General features: G+C 43.0%; 1 protein-coding gene across 7 annotated transcripts in view; it reads left to right on the plus strand.

Moving 5' to 3' along the window:
* The first annotated feature begins 340 nt into the window (after positions 1-340).
* The window catches only part of LOC118394739 (5'-AMP-activated protein kinase subunit gamma-1-like), a 56,616-nt gene continuing 37,354 nt past the window's right edge, over positions 341-19,602 (plus strand). Inside the window, exons 1-3 of one of the 7 annotated variants that reach the window (XR_004827811.2) lie at positions 341-663; positions 17,327-17,371; positions 17,694-17,765. Coding sequence is in view for 5 of the 7 variants with exons in the window: in XM_035788240.2 (XP_035644133.1) it covers positions 589-663; positions 17,327-17,371; positions 17,694-17,765 (192 nt within the window). In the remaining 2 variants the exon portion in view is untranslated. The other 6 variants (XM_035788240.2, XM_035788241.2, XM_035788243.2 and 3 more) reach the window with 6 other exon arrangements.

A 19,602-nucleotide genomic window follows, 5' to 3' on the forward strand; every position in this document is an offset into this window, starting at 1 on the left:
TGTTCGGCACAACACCAACAACCTGAAGTTTAAACAAGTGTGCAAACAATATAAACACAGAGCTCTCATCTGATTGGCCAGTGAGCCATCAATCATCGGCGTAACAAGATAGGGATCTCCACTCATAACAATATCACACGTTTTGCAAATTGGTACATATTGTACGAATTACAGTTCCTAACATATCATATGCATTGTAATTCGTAAGATACCATACAACATGAATGAGGGACATCCACAAATAAATACATACCATACGAAACTTAACATATCATAGCCTACTAATTGGAGTGTTCCAGAGTTGCGTTTACTATTTTAAGTTTATCCCTGACTCAAGGCAAGGTTGTAGCACACCCTATGTTTTATGTTGAAACAGCACGCTCAGTCTCGGTGATGTCAATACAGCGGTAGGTAGGCCTAATGCGTCGGTAGTGCAGTATACTTCCTGGTAAATTAACTAATTTCTTTGAAAGAACTTTGACTTGAAACTTATTTTTACACATAAAGACGTATGGCATATGCCACGCAATTTACCCAAACTTGATCTTGCTCGTTAAAAATAAAGAAAATAGCATTATTAGTCTGAAAATGGGGAGCACGGTGATGGAGTCTAACAAGAAGGATAACTCGAAGAAAAAGGGAATCCTACGCATAAATATGCCAGTAAGTTCCTAAATGATATACGTTGTGTGAGATCTATGGGTATTTGTTACTGTGGCATTGTGTCAAGAGCAGACGATGTGGGCGTTTATTATAACAGTGAGATTAATGCAGTAGGCTACGTTAGTGTGTTTGGGCCACAATGTTGCAAAATATATTGCAACTTCAGCTATGCGCATCAGCGTTGTTACTGTACGTCAATCCACATGGGCATCCTTTCCAATTGACAGACTCTAGTCCTCACATTTGAGGTCATGGTGTTTTTTTTTTTATAGCCTTTTATGTTTTAATTACATCATAATAAAAAACAACACTGCTGTTTTATTTGATTAATATCTTAACACACCAGCATTGTTCTTTTCCATTCTTGCATGAAATGGAATATTAGAAACTGGCTAATCAAGTCATTAGTAAGCCTACTTTTAACATGTTCAAATGGAAGTTAAGAGTACGAGTTGGCTTGTGGGCAATAAGATATCTGATGTTGTCGTTTACAAATGTGAAGAAGAAGAAAAATATATAAAAATGGTAAGAAAAGGAAGCAAACAGCTGGAAGGAAACACTGATCTGGTCTCTGCTCTAAACCACTAAGTCATGATTCATTATGGGTGCCTGCATCTTAACTAGGGCCAACACGAAGGAGAGAGCAGAGGAGTCATGATTCATTGGATTTCAGAGTATTATTCTGGTTTCTCTCACATCATGTTCTCTGTGCTCAAGTTAACAAAGTTACTCGCATTAGCATCATATCAGCCTGGTTTAACCTGAAACAATGCTGAACAGTGAGCACAGTGTTAAGTCTGTTTTTTAATATATTTCTTTATTTAACCAGGAAAAGCCCATTGAGACCCAGTCTCTTTTTCAAGGGAGACCTGGCCAAGAAGGCAGCAACAATCAATGCATTACAGAATTAAAACATACAGTACAACATGATCCAGCCCCCCCAAAAAACATTTACATTCCTCCATAGAGTCTCCATCAATATTTAAAATTAATTCAGTGGCACTAACATATCTAGATAAAGCATGGATTGTAGACTATTCCATGTCTCTGGTGTGCAAGAAGAGAAGGCAGTCTTGCCTAATACTGTGAATGTCCTGGGGACTTTAAGTAGCAACCCCCTAGCAGGTATGGTAACTGCTGGTGGTGAAGGAGACCAGACTACAGAGGTAAAAGAGGGAGTTTACCCAAAAGGGCTTTGTAGATGAACACATACAAATGTAGCTTTCTGAGCATATAAAGTGAGGTCCAATCTACCATTTGATACAAGGTGCAATGGTGGGTGAGTGACTTGGCATTTGTAATAAAGTGCAAGGATGCATGATAAACAGAGTCCAGTCTCTAAGACGGAGGAGGCTGCATGCATATACAACAAGTCACCATAATCAATTACAGAGAGAAGTGGCCTGAACCAGCTTCTTTCTAGCCATAAGCGGGAAGCAAGCCTTAATAGGAAAGTAAAAACCCCATTTCAATTTAAGCTTCCTCACAAGATTATCCATATGAACTTTAAAGGACAACTTGTCATCAAACCATACACCTACAGTTGAAGTCGGAAGTTTACAAACACCTTAGCCAATTACATTTAAACTCAGTTTTTCACAATTCCTGACGTTTAATCGTAGTAAAAATTCCCTGTCTAAGGTCATTTAGGATCACCACTTTATTTTAAGAATGTGAAATGTCAGAATAATAATAGAGAGAATGACTTATTTCCGCTTTTATTTCTTTCATCACATTCCCAGTGGGTCAGAAGTTTACATACACTCAATTAGTATTTGGTAGCATTGCCTTTAAATTGTTTAACTTGGGTCAAATATTTGGGTAGCCTTCCACAAGCTTCCCACAATAAATTGGGTGAATTTTGGCCCATTCCTCCTGACAGAGCTGGTGTAACTGAGTCAGGTTCCTTGCTCACACACACTTTTTCAGTATTGCTCACACATTTTCTTTAGGATTGAGGTCAGGGCTTTGTGATGGCTACTCTAATACCTTGACTTTGTTGTCCTTAAGTCATTTTGTCACAACTTTGTAAGTATGCTTGGGGTCATTGCCCTTTTGTGACCAAGCTTCCTGACTAATGTCTTGAGATGTTGCTTCAATATATCTACATAATTTTCTTTCCTCATGATGCCATATATTTTGCGAAGTGCACCAGTCCCTCCTGAAGCAAAGTACCCCCACAACATGATGCTTCCACCCCTGTGCTTCACGATTGGGATTGTGTTCTTCGGCTTGCAAGCCTCCCCCTTTTACACGAAACATAACGATGGTCATTATGGCCAAACGGTTCTGTTTTTGTTTCATCAGACCAGAGGACATTTCTCAGTGAATGGCTTCATCCTTTCTGAGCGGCCTTTCAGGTTATGTCAATATAGGACTTGTTTTACTGTGGATATAGATGCTTTTGTACCTGTTTCCTCCAGCATCTTCACAAGGTCCTTTGCTGTTGTGCTGGGATTGATTTTCACTTTTCGCACCAAAGCACGTTAATCTCTAGGAGACAGAATGCATCTCCTTCCTGAGTGGTATGATGGCTGTGTGGTCCCATGGTGTTTATACCTGTGTACTATTATTTGTACAGATGAACGTGGTGCCTTCAGGTGTTTGGAAATTGCTCCCAAGGATGAATCAGACTTGTGGAGGTCTACAATTGATTTATTTTGATTTTCCCATGATGTCATGCAAAGAGGCACCGAGTTTGAAGGTGGGCCTTGAAATACATCCACAGGTACACCACCAATTGACTCAAATGATGTCAATTAGCCTAATAGAAGCTTCTAAAGCCATGACAGCATTTTCTGGAATTTTCCAAAATGTTTAAAAGGCACAGTAAACTTAGTGTATGTAAACTTCTGACCCACTAGAATTGTGATACAGTGAATTAATCTGTCTGTAAACAATTGTTGGAAAATTATTTGTCATGCACGAAGTAGATGTCCTAAACGACTTGCCAAAACTATAGTTTGTTAACAAGAAATTTGTGAAGTGGTTGAAAAACGAGTTTTAATGACTCCAACCTGTGTATGTAAACTTCCGACTTCAACTCTAGGTATTTGTAGGATGTCATCTTTCAAAGGATAAGCCACCAGATGTGACACTGACAACTCTGGCAGAGTTCAAGCTCTGGTAAAGATCATGAATTTCGTTTTTTGTACATTCAAGACTAGTTTGAGACCATAAAGGGAGGCCTGCAGTGACTGAAAAGCAGTGTTGAGCTCTTCAACAGCCTGAACCAGAGAAGGAGCCCATGATTATATGACTTTATCATCTGCTTATACAGTTCTGTGAAATGTATTTGCTCCCTTCCTGATTTCTTATTATTTTGCACATGTCACACTTAAATGTTTCAGATCATCAAACACATTTAAATATTACACAAAGAAAACCGAAGTAAACACAAAATGCAGTTTAAGTGATCATTTTATTTATTAAGGGAAAAAACTATCCGAACCTTCATGGCCCTATGTGACAAAGGTGACGCAATCAAGCGTTTGCGATAACTTGCAATTAGTCTTTCACATCGCTGTGGAGGAATTTTGGCCCACTCTTCTTTGCAGAATTGTTTTAATTCAGCCACATTGGAAGGTTTTCGAGCATGAACCGCCTTTAAGGTCAAGCCACAGCATCTCAATCGGATTCAAGTCCGGACTTTGACTAGGCCACTCCAAAACCTTAATTTAGTTTTTTTTTTAACCATTCAGAGGTGGACTTGCTGGTGTGTTTTGGATCATTGTCCTGCTGCATAACCCAAGTGCGCTTCAGCTTGAGGTCATGAACTGATGGCCAGACATTCTCCTTCAGGATTTTTTTGGTAGAATTCATGGTTCCATATATCACAGCAGGTCGTCCAGGTTCTGAAGCAGCAAAGCAGCCCCAGACCATCACACCACCACCACCATCTTTGACTGTTGGTATGATGTTCTTTTTCTGAAATGCTGTGTTACTTCTATGCCAGATGTAACGGGATGCACACCTTCCAAAAAGTTCAACTTTAGTCTCGTCAGTCCACAGAATATTTCCCCAAAAGTCTTGGGGATCATCAAGATGTTTGTTTTTTTGCCAAAAGTGAGACGAGCCTTTATGTTCTTTTTGGTCAGCAGTGGTTTTCTCCTTGGAACTCTGCCATGGATGCCATTTTTGCCCAGTCTCTTTCTTATGGTTTAGTCATGAACACTGACCTTAACTGAGACAAGTGAGGCCTGCAGTTCTTTAGATGTTGTTGAGGGTTCTTTTGTGACCTCTTGGATGAGTCGTCGCTGCGCTCTTGGGGTAATTTTAGTAGGCCGGCCACTCCTGGGAAGGTTCACCACTGTTTCAAATTTTCTCCAATTGTAGATAATGGCTCTCAACGTGGTTCGCTGGAGTCCCAAAGCTTTAGAAACGGCTTTGTAACCCTTTCCAGACTGATAGATGTCAATTAATTTGTTTGTCATCTGTTCCTGAATTTCTTTGGATCATAGCATGATGTCCTTCTTTTTGAGATCTTTTGGCCTACTTTACTTTGTCAGACAGGTTCTATTTAAGTGATTTCTTGATTGAACAGGTCTGGCAGTAATCAGGCCTGGGAGTGGCTAGTGAAATTGAACTCTGCTTTCCAAAAAATGTGATTAACCACAGAAAATTCATTCATGGGGGCGCAATTACTTTGTCACATAGGACCATGAAGGTTCGGATAGCTTTTTTTCCCTTAATAAATAACATTATCACTTGACTGCATTTTGTGTTTACTTGGGTTGTCTTTGTGTAATTTTAAAATAGGTTTGATCTGAAACATTTAAGTGTGACAAGTGTGCAAAAAAAATAAGAAATTAGAAAGGGGGCAAATACTTTGTCACAGCACTGTAGATGTAACTTTGCTGGTTGCATCCCATTTCCCAAATCATTAATAAAAATGGAGAACAACACAGGAGCTAAAATGGAACCCTGGGGCACACCTCTATTAATCTCAAGAAAGCTGGACTTGTAATTGTTAGTATATACACATTGTGTTCTGTCATAAAAATAATTCCTAAATCAATTTACTTCCCCTTCACTGAGACCAATGTTGCTGAGTCTAGCTAGCAACAATTCATGGCCAACTGAATCAAATGCCTTAAATCCACAAACATAGGATCACAATTAAGGTGCTGGCAGGCTAGCATAATATGGGTTGTCTTTGGGTGCGTTCGTGAATTCAGAGAGTTGTCAGATTGTCAATTCGTAAATTCAGAGCGGTGGGTTCTCGGAGTGTTCAGAGTGCACACTAGAAGCTCTGTCAGAGGAGTAGGGATGATACAAGCGTTCTGACCTCACAATGGCAGTCAAGGACTAAAGCTAACTACTTCCAGACACAAATGAGAGTACACCTCACTCTGACCATTTTACTCACCCTAGCCGAGGTGGTTAGGCTGTTTACGTGTTATCTAGAGTGTTGGTGACTGTAACTGTGCTGTTGGAAACAATGAATTTACGAATGAGAGTGCTCTGAAATCTGAGTAGAAAGCCAGAGTGAATTAACGAACGCACCCTTTGATTCCTCAGAGACAAAATTGATTACTTCAATAGCTGACCATGATGATACATTGATGAACTATACTGAACAAAAATATAAACGCAACATGTAAAGTGTTGGTCCCATGTATCATGAGCTAAAATAAAAGATCCCGGAAATGTTCCATATGCACAAAAAGCTTATATCTCTGAATTCACTGTAATTAGGATTCTCCAAGCTCTGATGGTGCTGCTGGAAATTAGTATCCTACCAAACTTGCTAACTGCCTGGTATTCAGCACTCTATTGTCCCTCTAATCACTCTGACATCAATGCAAATGTATGCACAGTGGCTTGGAAAAACTCCCTAGAAAGGCCTGAACCTAGGAAGAAACCTAGAGAGGAACCAAGTTCTGAGGTGGCCAGTCCTCTTCTGGCTGTGCCAGGTAGAGATAACAGAACATGGCCAAGATGTTCAAACGTTCATAGATGTCCAGCAGGGTCAGATAATAATAATCAATGGCAACGGGTCAGCACCTCCGGAGTAAATGTGAGTTGGCTTGTCATAGCCAATCATTCAAAGTTAGAGACAGCAGGTGCGGTACAGAGAGAGTCCAAAATAGTAGGTCCGGGACAAGGTAGCAGTGAACAGGTCAGGGTTCCATAGCCGCAGGCAAAACAGTTGAAACTGTAGCAGCAACATGACCAGGTGGACTGGGGTCAGCAAGGAGTCATCAGGCCAGGTAGTCCTGAGGCATGGTCCTAGGGCTCAGGGCCTCTGAGAGGAGAGCAAGAAAATAAAAATTAAGAATTAGAGAGAGCATACTTAAATTCACACAGAGGACACCGGATAAGACCGGAGAAATACTCCAGATATAACAGACTGTTCCTAGCCCCCCGACATAAACTATTGCAGCATAAATACTGGAGGCTGAGACAGGAGGGGTCGGGAGACACTGTGGACCTGTCCAACGATACCCTCGGACAGGGCGAAACAGACAGGATATAACCCCACTCACTTTGCCAAAGCACAGCCTCCACACCACTAGAGGGATATCTTCAACCACCAACTTACCATCCTGAGACAAGTCAGAGTATAGCCCACAATCTCCCCCACGGCATGAACCCGAGGGGGGCGCCAACCCGGACAGGAAGATCACGTCAGTGACTCAACCCACTCAAGTGACGCACCCCTCCTAGGGATGGCACGGAAGAGCACCAGTAAGCCAGTGACTCAGCCCCCGTAATGGGGTTAGAGGCAGAGAATCCGAGTGGAGAGAGGGGAACCTGCCAGGCAGAGACGGCAAGGGCGGTTCGTCGCTCCAGTGCCTTTCCGTTCAGCTTCATACCCCTGGGCCAGACTACACTCAATCATAGGACCTACTGAAGAGATGAGTCTTCAATAGACTTAAAGGTCGAGACCGAGTCTCCGTCTCTCACATGGATAGGCAGACCATTCCATAAAAATGGAGCTCTATAGGAGAAAGCCCTGCCTCCAGCTGTTTGCTTAGAAATTCTAGGGACAATAAGGAGGCCTGCATCTTGTGACCGTAGCACACGTGTAGGTATGTACGGAAGGCGCAAAACGGAAAGATAGGTAGGAGCAAGCCCATGTAATGCTTTGTAGGTTAGCAGTAAAACCTTTAAATCAGCCCTAGCTTTTACATGAAGCCAGTGTAGAGAGGCTACCACTAGAGTAATATGATACATTTTTTAGGGTTCTAGTCAAGATTTTAGCAGCCGTGTTTAGCACTAACTGAAGTTTATTTGGTGCATTATCCGGGTAGCCAGAAAGTTGATCATTGCAGTAGTCTAATCTAGAAGTGACAAAACCATGGTTACATTTTTCTGCATAATTTTTGGACAGAAAGTTTATGATTTTTGCAATGTTACGAAGATGGAAAAAAGCTGTCTTTGAAATATTATTGATATGTTTGTCAAAAGAGAGATCAGGGTCCAGAGTAACGAGGTCCTTCACAGTTTTATTTGAGATGACTGTACAACCATCAAGATTAATTGGCAGATCCAACAGAAGATCTCTTTGTTTCTTGGGACCTAGAACTAGCGTCTCTGTTTTGTCCGAGTTTAAAAGTAAAACATTTGCCGCCATCCACTTCCTTATGTCTGAAACACAGGCTTCCAGGGAAAGCAATTTTGGGGCTTCACCATGTTTCATCTAAATGTACAGCTGTGTTTCGTCCGCCTAGCAGTGAAAGTTAACATGAGGTAAAATATATCGTGACAACAATAGTGGTCCTAAAAATGGAACCTTGACGAACACCGAAATTTACAGTTGATTTATCAGAAGATTGCGTGAGAAAACAGAGTGATGGCCTCTACTAAAAAGAGGAGGATCCCATCAGCTTTCTATAGGCTAGGCCTACTATATTTATTTCTCAACTTTCCTAATATAAGCACATTGCTTATATTTACAACAGGAATATAGCCTACCTGGCTGGCAAGAAAATTAACCACGGGAAAAGCGTCCTCCATTCGCTATTTAAGTGCATAGATTACATGTATTGTTGGATGCATAATGGTCCATTCTAAATCCAAACAAATTTCACACATACACTAAATAATATATGTAAAGATTAAATCAAGAATAGTCATTTGGGTGACTATTAGCCTATCACTTGTGAATGATATATTATCACTTGTGAATGATGCCCAGCTTAAGAAACAATGCCTTTTTTGCCACTTTTTAGAATCCTAGTCATTAACCTCATGTAGCCGAGCCAATAGGCCTATATGTTTTGATAAGGTTTGTATCACAATTAAACTGGCCAAATAAAATGAAGCTCAAGTCACCTTGAAAATGCACCTTTATAATAAAAGCATTACATGCATAATTGCATTTGCGGTCACTTTTGATAATGGTGTTTTACATTTACATTTACATTTAAGTAATTTAGCAGACGCTCTTATCCAGAGCGACTTACAAATTGGTGCATTCACCTTATGACATCCAGTGGAACAGCCACTTTACAATAGTGCATCTAAATCTTTTAAGGGGGTGAGAAGGATTACTTTATCCTATCCTAGGTATTCCTTAAAGAGGTGGGGTTTCAGGTGTCTCCGGAAGGTGGTGATTGACTCCGCTGTCCTGGCGTCGTGAGGGAGTGTGTTCCACCATTGGGGAGCCAGAGCAGCGAACAGTTTTGACTGGGCTGAGCGGGAACTGTACTTCCTCAGTGGTAGGGAGGCGAGCAGGCCAGAGGTGGATGAACGCAGTGCCCTTGTTTGGGTGTGGGGCCTGATCAGAGCCTGGAGGTACTGAGGTGCCGTTCCCCTCACAGCTCCGTAGGCAAGCACCATGGTCTTGTAGCGGATGCGAGCTTCAACTGGAAGCCAGTGGAGAGAGCGGAGGAGCGGGGTGACGTGAGAGAACTTGGGAAGGTTGAACACCAGACGGGCTGCGGCGTTCTGGATGAGTTGTAGGGATTTAATGGCACAGGCAGGGAGCCCAGCCAACAGCGAGTTGCAGTAATCCAGACGGGAGATGACAAGTGCCTGGATTTGGACCTGCGCCGCTTCCTGTGTGAGGCAGGGTCGTACTCTACGGATGTTGTAGAGCATGAACCTACAGGAACGGGCCACCGCCTTGATGTTAGTTGAGAACGACAGGGTGTTGTCCAGGATCACGCCAAGGTTCTTAGCGCTCTGGGAGGAGGACACAATGGAGTTGTCAACCGTGATGGCGAGATCATGGAACGGGCAGTCCTTCCCCGGGAGGAAGAGCAGCTCCCCGTCTTGCCGAGGTTCAGCTTGAGGTGGTGATCCGTCATCCACACTGATATGTCTGCCAGACATGCAGAGATGCGATTCGCCACCTGGTCATCAGAAGGGGAAAGGAGAAGATTAATTGTGTGTCGTCTGCATAGCAATGATAGGAGAGACCATGTGAGGTTATGACAGAGCCAAGTGACTTGGTGTATAGCGAGAATAGGAGAGGGCCTAGAACAGAGCCCTGGGGACACCAGTGGTGAGAGCGCGTGGTGAGGAGACAGATTCTCGCCACGCCACCTGGTAGGAGCGACCTGTCAGGTAGGACGCAATCAAGCGTGGGCCGCGCCGGAGATGCCCAACTTGGAGAGGGTGGAGAGGAGGATCTGATGGTTCACAGTATCGAAGGCAGCCGATAGGTCTAGAAGGATGAGAGCAGAGGAGAGAGAGTTAGCTTTAGCAGTGCGGAGCGCCTCCGTGATACAGAGAAGAGCAGTCTCAGTTGAATGACTAGTCTTGAAACCTGACTGATTTGGATCAAGAAGGTCATTCTGAGAGAGATAGCGGGAGAGCTGGCCAAGGACAGCACGTTCAAGAGTTTTGGAGAGAAAAGAAAGAAGGGATACTGGTCTGTAGTTGTTGACATCGGAGGGATCGAGTGTAGGTTTTTTCAGAAGGGGTGCAACTCTCGCTCTCTTGAAGACGGAAGGGACGTAGCCAGCGGTCAGGGATGAGTTGATGAGCGAGGTGAGGTAAGGGAGAAGGTCTCCGGAAATGGTCTGGAGAAGAGAGGAGGGGATAGGGTCGAGCGGGCAGGTTGTTGGGCGGCCGGCCGTCACAAGACGCGAGATTTCATCTGGAGAGAGAGGGAGAAAGAGGTCAGAGCACAGGGTAGGGCAGTGTGAGCAGAACCAGCGGTGTCGTTTGACTTAGCAAACGAGGATCGGATGTCGTCGACCTTCTTTTCAAAATGGTTGACAAAGTCATCTGCAGAGAGAGGAGGGGGGAGGATTCAGGAGGGAGGAGAAGGTGGCAAAGAGCTTCCTAGGGTTAGAGGCAGATGCTTGGAATTTAGAGTGGTAGAAAGTGGCTTTAGCAGCAGAGACAGAGGAGGAAAATGTAGAGAGGAGGGAGCGAAAGGATGCCAGGTCCGCAGGGAGGCGAGTTTTCCTCCATTTCCGCTCGGCTGCCCGGAGCCCTGTTCTGTGAGCTCGCAATGAGTCGTCGAGCCACGGAGCGGGAGGGAGGACCGAGCCGGCCTGGAAGATAGGGGACATAGAGAGTCAAAGGATGCAGAAAGGGAGGAGAGGAGGGTTGAGGAGGCAGAATCAGGAGATAGGTTGGAGAAGGTTTGAGCAGAGGGAAGAGATGATAGGATGGAAGAGGAGAGAGTAGCGGGGGAGAGAGAGCGAAGGTTGGGACGGCGCGATACCATCCGAGTAGGGGCAGTGTGGGAAGTGTTGGATGAGAGCGAGAGGGAAAAGGATACAAGGTAGTGGTCGGAGACTTGGAGGAGTTGCAATGAGGTTAGTGGAAGAACAGCATCTAGTAAAGAAGAGGTCGAGCGTATTGCCTGCCTTGTGAGTAGGGGTGAAAGGTGAGAGGGTGAGGTCAAAAGAGGAAAGGAGTGGAAAGAAGGAGGCAGAGAGGAATGAGTCAAAGGTAGGCGTGGGGAGGTTAAAGTCGCCCAGAACTGTGAGAGGTGAGCCGTCCTCAGGAAAGGAGCTTATCAAGACATCAAGCTCATTGATGAACTCTCAGAGGGACCTGGAGGGCGATAAATGATAAGGACGTTAAGCTTGAAAGGGCTGGTAACTGTGACAGCATGAAATTCAAAGGAGGCGATAGACAGATGGGTAAGGGGAGAAAGAGAGAATGACCACTTGGGAGAGATGAGGATCCCGGTGCCACCACCCGCTGACCAGAAGCTCTCTGGGTGTGCGAGAACACGTGGGCGGACGAAGAGAGAGCAGTAGGAGTAGCAGTGTTATCTGTGGTGATCCATGTTTCCGTCAGTGCCAAGAAGTCGAGGGACTGGAGGGAGGCATAGGCTGAGATGAACTCTGCCTTGTTGGCCGCAGATCGGCAGTTCCAGAGGCTACCGGAGACCTGGAACTCCACGTGGGTCGTGCGCGCTGGGACCACCAGATTAGGGTGGCCGCGGCCACGCGGTGTGGAGCGTTTGTATGGTCTGTGCAGAGAGGAGATAACAGGGATAGACAGACACATAGTTGACAGGCTACAGAAGAGGCTACGCTAATGCAAGGAGATTGGAATGACAAGTGGACTACACGTCTCGAATGTTCAGAAAGTTAAGCTATGATTAAAATGATACAGTACTGCTGAAGTAGGCTAGCTGGCAGTGGCTGCGTTGTTGACTTTGTAGGCTAGCTGGCAGTGGCTGCGTTGTTGACACTACACTAATCAAGTCGTTCCGTTGAGTGTAATAGTTTCTACAGTGCTGCTATTCGGTGTTTTCCGCTAATGGAGCATTCAAGCTTATAGCCTACTTCCATGTGCACATTGCTGCACTTATAATGTGAAGAAATAGCCTGATAATTTATAAAAATTTTAAACGAAATGTTCTAATCTGTTACATCAGCCACATTGCATAAAAGTTTTTTTGATGCTAGCGGTTATATTAATTTGGGATCTATCGTATCCCACAACTGTCCCAGACGGCTTGGAATATTTATTTCTCGCACACAACAGAATAGTAGATTGACATAGGCCAGTGCATTTTGCTGTTGGTTAGTCCTACTCATCATGTTGGCTGACGAAAAGTGAATGTGGACAGTTCTTCCAATATCTTCAATATGCACCTTGGATAAGGACGCGCACAGTTCCGTCTCGGATGTGTCTGTCTTCACTAGAAGCCTGTGAGAATGACCTGATCACCGTTGTGCCCACAAAAGGCATGGATTTTTTTTTTTAGGGTGCATTACAACCACACAAAGGGGGTGCAGTCGGGAAATTCTAGGCACTATCAAGTGCTTGTGAAATTGTGAACGAGTAACTGCTGTAGTGTGTACATCCTGTGCAAAAAAACTAAGCAGAACTCATGCCTTTTCAAGCAACTTTTTTCAAATCATTATTAGAGTTGCATGATGAAGCCTTACAATGAATAAACATCTAAACATATAGCCCAAGATTACATTAATAACTCAAAATAAAGCATAGAGGAATGAATACCTATTTCTTTATTAACCACTCAACACAGAATAGCCGCATGTGCAGCACTCCCTCATTGTTTGGGTAAAACATCCTTTCTATTTTATTCAGCTTTGTTCAATTGTATTCTTCATACTATAAAATAATGCCACAGAATTCTAAGAAAATCTTGTCGGCTAAATTAACTAGTGTAGCCCACAGTCAATTGGCATAGCCAGATCAGGACCTAACATAAGGACAACTCACAGTATGCTATTCTGTTAATCTGAAATGGGCTACATTTTCTTCATATTATTCTTTTTTTAGCCTTGTCTAAAATAAATAATGGATTTATTGTGAAGTGTAAGCTATATTACATGGATTAATTAGACTTTTTAAAATGTAGATGTTCCAAAGGTCTGCATCGGTGGGCTAGCCAGGAGATGCTAAATGTGTTTATGTTAATTAACGGTCAATGAGACGACCGTGAGACGACAGTTATATGCTTGACAATCACTGGCTGATGAAATTTCATGACCACCACAGCACTATCCACACCCCTAATTTTTTTTTATGTATCTGTGACCAACAGATGCACATCTGTATTCCCAGTCATGTGAAATCCATAGATTAGGACTTAATGAATTTTTAAAAAATTGACAGATTTCCTTATGAACTGTAACTCAGTAAAATCTTTGAAATTGTTGCATGCTGCAATTACAGTGCATTCGGAAAGTATTCAGACCCCTTGACTTTTTCCACATTTTGTTACGTTACAGCCTTATTCTAAAATGGATTACCTCCATTTCTTTTCATCAATCTAAACACAATACCCCATAATAACCCCAGAAGCGAAAACAGGGTTTTAGACATTTTTGCAAATCTATATATAAAAAAAAAAAAGATACCTTATTTACATAAGTATTCAGACCCTTTGCAATGAGACCCAAAATTGAGCTCAGGTGTATCCTGTTTCCATTGATCATCCTTGAAGCCCACCTGTGGTAAATTCAAATGATTGGACATGATTTGGAAAGGCACACACCTGTCTATATAAGGTCCCACTGTTGACAGTGCATGTCAGAGCAAAAACCAAGCCATGAGGTCGAATTTTCTGTAGAGCTCCGAGACAGGATTGCGAGGCACAGACTTTGGAAATCTGGGGAAGGGTATCCAAACATTTCTGCAGCATTGAAGGTCCCCAAGAACACAGTGGCCTCCATCGTTCTTAAATTGAAGAAGTTTAGAACCACCAAGACTCTTTGTAGAGCTGGCCGCCTGTCCAAACTGTGTAATCGGGGCAGAAGGGCCTTGGTCAAGGAGGTGACCAAGAACCCGATGGTCACTCTGACAGAGCTCCAGAGTTCCTCTGTGGAGATGGGAGAACCTTCCACAAGGACAACCATCTCTGCAGCACTCCATCAATCAGACCTTTATGGTAGAATGGCCAGATGGAAAAGGCACATGACAGCCCGCTTGGAGTTTGCCAAAAGGCACCTAAAGATTCTCAGACCATGAGAAACAAGATTATCTGGTCTTATGACATCAAGATTGAACTTGTTGGTCTAAATGCCAAGCATCACGTCTGGAGGAAAATATGGCACTGTCCCTATGGTGAAGCGTGGTGGTGGCAGTTTCATGCTGTGGGGATATTTTTCAGTGGCATGAACTGCGAGACTATTCAGGATCGAGGGAACGATGAACAGAGCAAAAAGAGATCATTGATGAAAACCTGCTCCAGAGCACTCAGGACCTCGGACTGGGGCGGAGGTTCACTTTTCAGCAGGACAACGACTCTAAGCACACAGCTAAGACAATGCAGGAGTGGCTTTGGGACAAGTCTCTGAATGTCCTTGAGTGGCCCAGCTAGAGCCCGATCTAATATATATGGAGAAACCTGATAATAGCTGTGTAGCGACGCTCCCCATCCAACCTGGCCGAGCTTGAGAGGATCTGTAGAGAAGAATGGGAGAAACTCCTTAAATACAGGTGCGCCAATCTCTGCCAAAGGTGCTTCATTGCGAGTGCTGGTGCATGTTGCTGCAGCTCATGTTATTGTGAGTGCTGGTGCATGTTGCTGCAGCTCATGTTATTGTGAGTGCTGGTGCATGTTGCTGCAGCTCATGTTATTGTGAGTGCTGGTGCATGTTGCTGCAGCTCATGTTATTGTGAGTGCTGGTGCATGTTGCTGCAGCTCATGTTATTGTGAGTGCTGGTGCATGTTGCTGCAGCTCATGTTATTGTGAGTGCTGGTGCATGTTGCTGCAGCTCATGTTATTGTGAGTGCTGGTGCATGTTGCTGCAGCTCATGTAGGTATTCTTTGGATGATATCCATTGTTGGAGCAGTCCCGTGCCTTTCCTTGCCCCTTCCAGGAGTAATGTATGGATTAAAAAATACCTCTAGACATGTTTATACACATCTGCTTTTCCATGCAATTACATTGGTTTATTGCTATGAAATATTTTAATTTTCACCTTTGAAACCTGATGATTGGCATGCACAACTTGGATACTCTACACTGATATACAATTATCACAATCTCCCTACCATCATATCTAAGCCAATATGACACCATAACAACTTGATTGGAGCTACACAACACATTCCCTGCCTCTCGTCATGAGCTGCCAGTCCATGATCCCGGGCCAGATTAATCGAATCCGCTCTCTGCTTGCTTAAATTGTGTGCCATGCTATGCACAGTCAAAAGAAAATGACATGCTTGCTAACTTGGTTAGCTATGTGATTAAATTAGTATTTTTCAACAAGTCAACTGTATTAGACTATTTATATTTAAACCAAGCAAGAGAAATAAACATTCAATCAGTACTGAGTGAATGAACAAAATCATTTTGGAACAAACACTTCCAGACTGTTAATCTAAATGCTCTGTCGAAGTCAATGTTTTAGGAACAGAGTTCGTAGTGTAATGCTTTAGTTTCCTTCCGTGGATCTGAAGATGGTGGGTTCGCCTACCGTAGGATACCTTTGTACAATTATTACAATTATTTGGCTCCCGACACACACTTATTTTCATTTGTTAGGTGGCCTTTTGGTTCGTGGAGTGGCAGTGAGTGTGGTTGCGTGAACTACTGCATGCGTTTTGCTAGAACGGAGGTGAGACCAGCTCTCAGACTCAAGGAAGAGGTCGATGCACGCCATCTCTACGGTACTGCCCAGGGACACAGTGCTTTATGGCAGAGTGGCAGATTGTGGGCCTGTCACGGAGAAATGAAAGCTGTTCCATGTGGAGCTGACAAACGACGTAACGTAAACTCGTACATCGCCTTGGTCCGTACAATTGCCCTTATTTTAGCGCCCCCAAAAACGTAATACTTCCAGATCAACTGTAATGTCAATACCATTGTAAAGCACAATTTCTCCCCTTTCCAACATAATTAATTACATGACCTAAACGCTGCCTGTTTCTGCATAATTCAAGCAGGCAATGAGCCCCGTCGGGTCGTTTTTTTAAATGGCGGGTGGGGAAGCGAAACTAATGCGTGATGGAGAGATGGAGAGATGTTGTGTGGGAAAACTGCTCTTTCCCCCACTCGATTTGTCCAACTTATCACCTTATCGCCTCTAAAATGTAAATAAAACACTAAGAGTTGATATAATGTGTCATTACATACCTATTTACCTACCTACATACCTATTTCATTACATACCTATACCTATTTGAAGGTTTGTGTTGAATTTGAATCAGGTTTTTGGGGCGGTGCTAAAGTGATCTTAGAAGTAAACAGCGGCTTTGAGAATGATGATCGCATGCAATGATGACGAAAAAAATTACTAGGTATCCCCCCTTACCCCGTCACTGTCCATTTCTTGTTTTTAAACGATGAGAGAAGTGCTACACCTGGTGGAGAGAGATTGTAAGACAGAAATAGTTGCTTTACGCGTGCTGTACGTTACGACACGCCACGATGTAACGGAGGGTCCGTTTTTTCAATACTATAGAGCCAATACCATGTCGATTAACGCTTGAATAGAAACCTAGTTCACACCCCCGATTTTGTCATCAATACAGTCGCTACAGTCCCATTAGTTTTCTTTGTCGCCTCGTTTGAATGTTGCGGTTGCGCACATTTGTACGGAATGGGGTGAGTTTACGTTATGCTAATTCAATTGTACACATAGTACTTCGCACACTATCAATACTTAAAATGTACTGTAGCTACTGTAATAGGTCAAAGCTGTGTGCTGGAAAACACATGAGTGTTTTCCAGCTTTTCCAGTTTCTTTTCTTTTTTGGCTTCAGACCAATGCCTACTTCTCACTTAAAACAGTTTTTTGTTGTTGTTTTTAATACAGAACAGTATGAGGAAACCCAATCCTTGCTATGAGGAAGAATATAGGGTAAATATATTTCCTGGTTATGTCATGCCCCAGTAGTGGTTTAACATGTTTCTCCTCTTTTAGAGGTTAACATGTCTTGGAGGAAGCACATTTTAACGTGTTAAAGATTGAACCTAAAACTGTAAATTACAGTAAATGGGCCAATCAATCACTGTCTGGGTGTGTTGACTACACAACGTATAGATGATGGTGTTGAGAAAGAAATGCTGCATGTCATAACATGCCAGTTTGTTATTCTGAGGCATGTCCTGAATGTTTAGTGATCAGCCTTTAGTATTATCTCATTGACAGTTTGACACAAGCCTTCCCTGTCTGTCTGCAGGACCTTAGGGCTTTTACCTCCCCCATACTGGATGCAGAGTCTGGTGGCTCGGAAAAGGATGGCTCTCCTAAGGTAAATTGTCTTCTCTTCATACTCGTGTTTACACACAATGAAATTACTCTTGACTAACAGTGTTGTGATTCTCACCTTTTACCTTTTCATTTTTATAGTTTTAAGTTATCTGAGCATCGTGTTTGGACACAGGCAGTGAGACAGTCAGACGGTCATTGTTCCCGGAGCCCTCTGCTGTAATGAAAAGGGCTGAGGGGAGGGAGTGTCGTGGCACTGTTAAAGAAGTGGGTGGATGTCTGACAATCACCTGTGAAAATAGATCTCACATGACAGTGGGTTTGTAGATGTCATGGTAGAGGTCCCACATATGAAGGTTGTTCTGCAGAAGCTCAGGGTTATACTGAAAGATCAAACCAAACCAGATGAATGCAAGGTAATCATCCAATTAAATTGGATCAAATCTCATTTTATTCATCACATGCTTCGTAAACCACAGGTTTAGACTAACCGTGAAATGCTTACTTACAGACCCTTCCCAACAATGCAGAGAGGATGAAAATGGAGAAATATGAGAAAAAAAGTAATGACACGTAATAATAAATACACAATGAGTAACGATAACTTGCTTATATACACGGGGTACCAGTACTAAGTCAATTGGCAGGGGTACGAGGTAATTGAGGTAGATACAGTGCATTCGCAAAGTTTTCAGACCCCTTTACCACATTTTGTTACGTTACAGCATTATTATAAAATTGATTCAATTCAAGTTTTTCCTCATCTTTCAATACACAATACTCCATAATGACAAAGTGAAAACAGCTCAGGTGGATCCTGTTTCCATTGATCATCCTTGAGATGTTTCTACACCTTGATTAGAGTCCACCTGTGGTAAATTCAATTGATTGGACATGATTTGGAAAGGCACACACCTGTCTATATAAGGTCCCACAGTTAACAGTGCATGTCAGATCAAAAACCAAGCCATTAGGTTGACGGAATTGTCCGTAGAGCTCCGAGACAGGATTGTGTCGAGGCACAGATCTGGGGAATGGTAACACAAACTTTCTGCAGCATTGAAGATCCCCAAAAACACTGGCCTCCATCATTCTTAAATGGAAGAAGTTTGGAACCACCAACAGCTCTTCCAAGAGCTGGCTAGATTAAACCAAGATTTAAATCTTTGGCCTGAATGCCAAGGCTCGCGTCTGGAGGAAACCTGACACCATCCCTAAACCATCCCTGGGAATATTTTTAATTGGCAAGGACAGGGCGAATAGTCAGGATCGAGGGAAAGATGAACAGAGCAAAGTACAGAGAAATCCTGGATGAAAACCTGCTCCAGAGCGCTCAGGACCTCAGAAGAAGACTCAAGGCTCTAATCTCTGCCAAAGGTGCTTCAAGAAAGTGCTGAGTAAATGGTCTGAATACTTATGTAAATGAGATATTTCTGTTTTTTATACATTTACAAACATTTCTAAACTGTTTTTGCATTGTCTTTATGGGGTATTATATGGGTTGATGAGGGGGAAAAATCTATTTAATCAATTTTAGAATAAGGCTGTAACAAAATGTGGAAAAAGTCAAGGGGTCTGAATAATCTCTGAATGCACTGTATGTGCATATAAATGAATAGGCAACAGGATATGTAATGAACAGTAGCAGCAGCGTATGTGATGACTAAAATAAAAGTTTGTGCGAAAAAGGTCAATGCAGATAGTCAGGGTAGCTATTTGGTTAACGATTGAACTATAAGCTGTTCAGGGTCCTTTTGGTTCCAGACTTGGTTCATCGGCACCGCTTGCCGTGTGGTAGAAGAGAGAACAGTCTATGACTGGGTGTTTGACTTATTTAAAATGGTAGAAAGTATGTATCAGAGCTGTTTAGACAACTTCTT

This window comes from Oncorhynchus keta, chromosome 15 (genome assembly GCF_023373465.1).
Source record: "Oncorhynchus keta strain PuntledgeMale-10-30-2019 chromosome 15, Oket_V2, whole genome shotgun sequence".
In the NCBI taxonomy this organism is placed as follows: domain Eukaryota; kingdom Metazoa; phylum Chordata; class Actinopteri; order Salmoniformes; family Salmonidae; genus Oncorhynchus; species Oncorhynchus keta.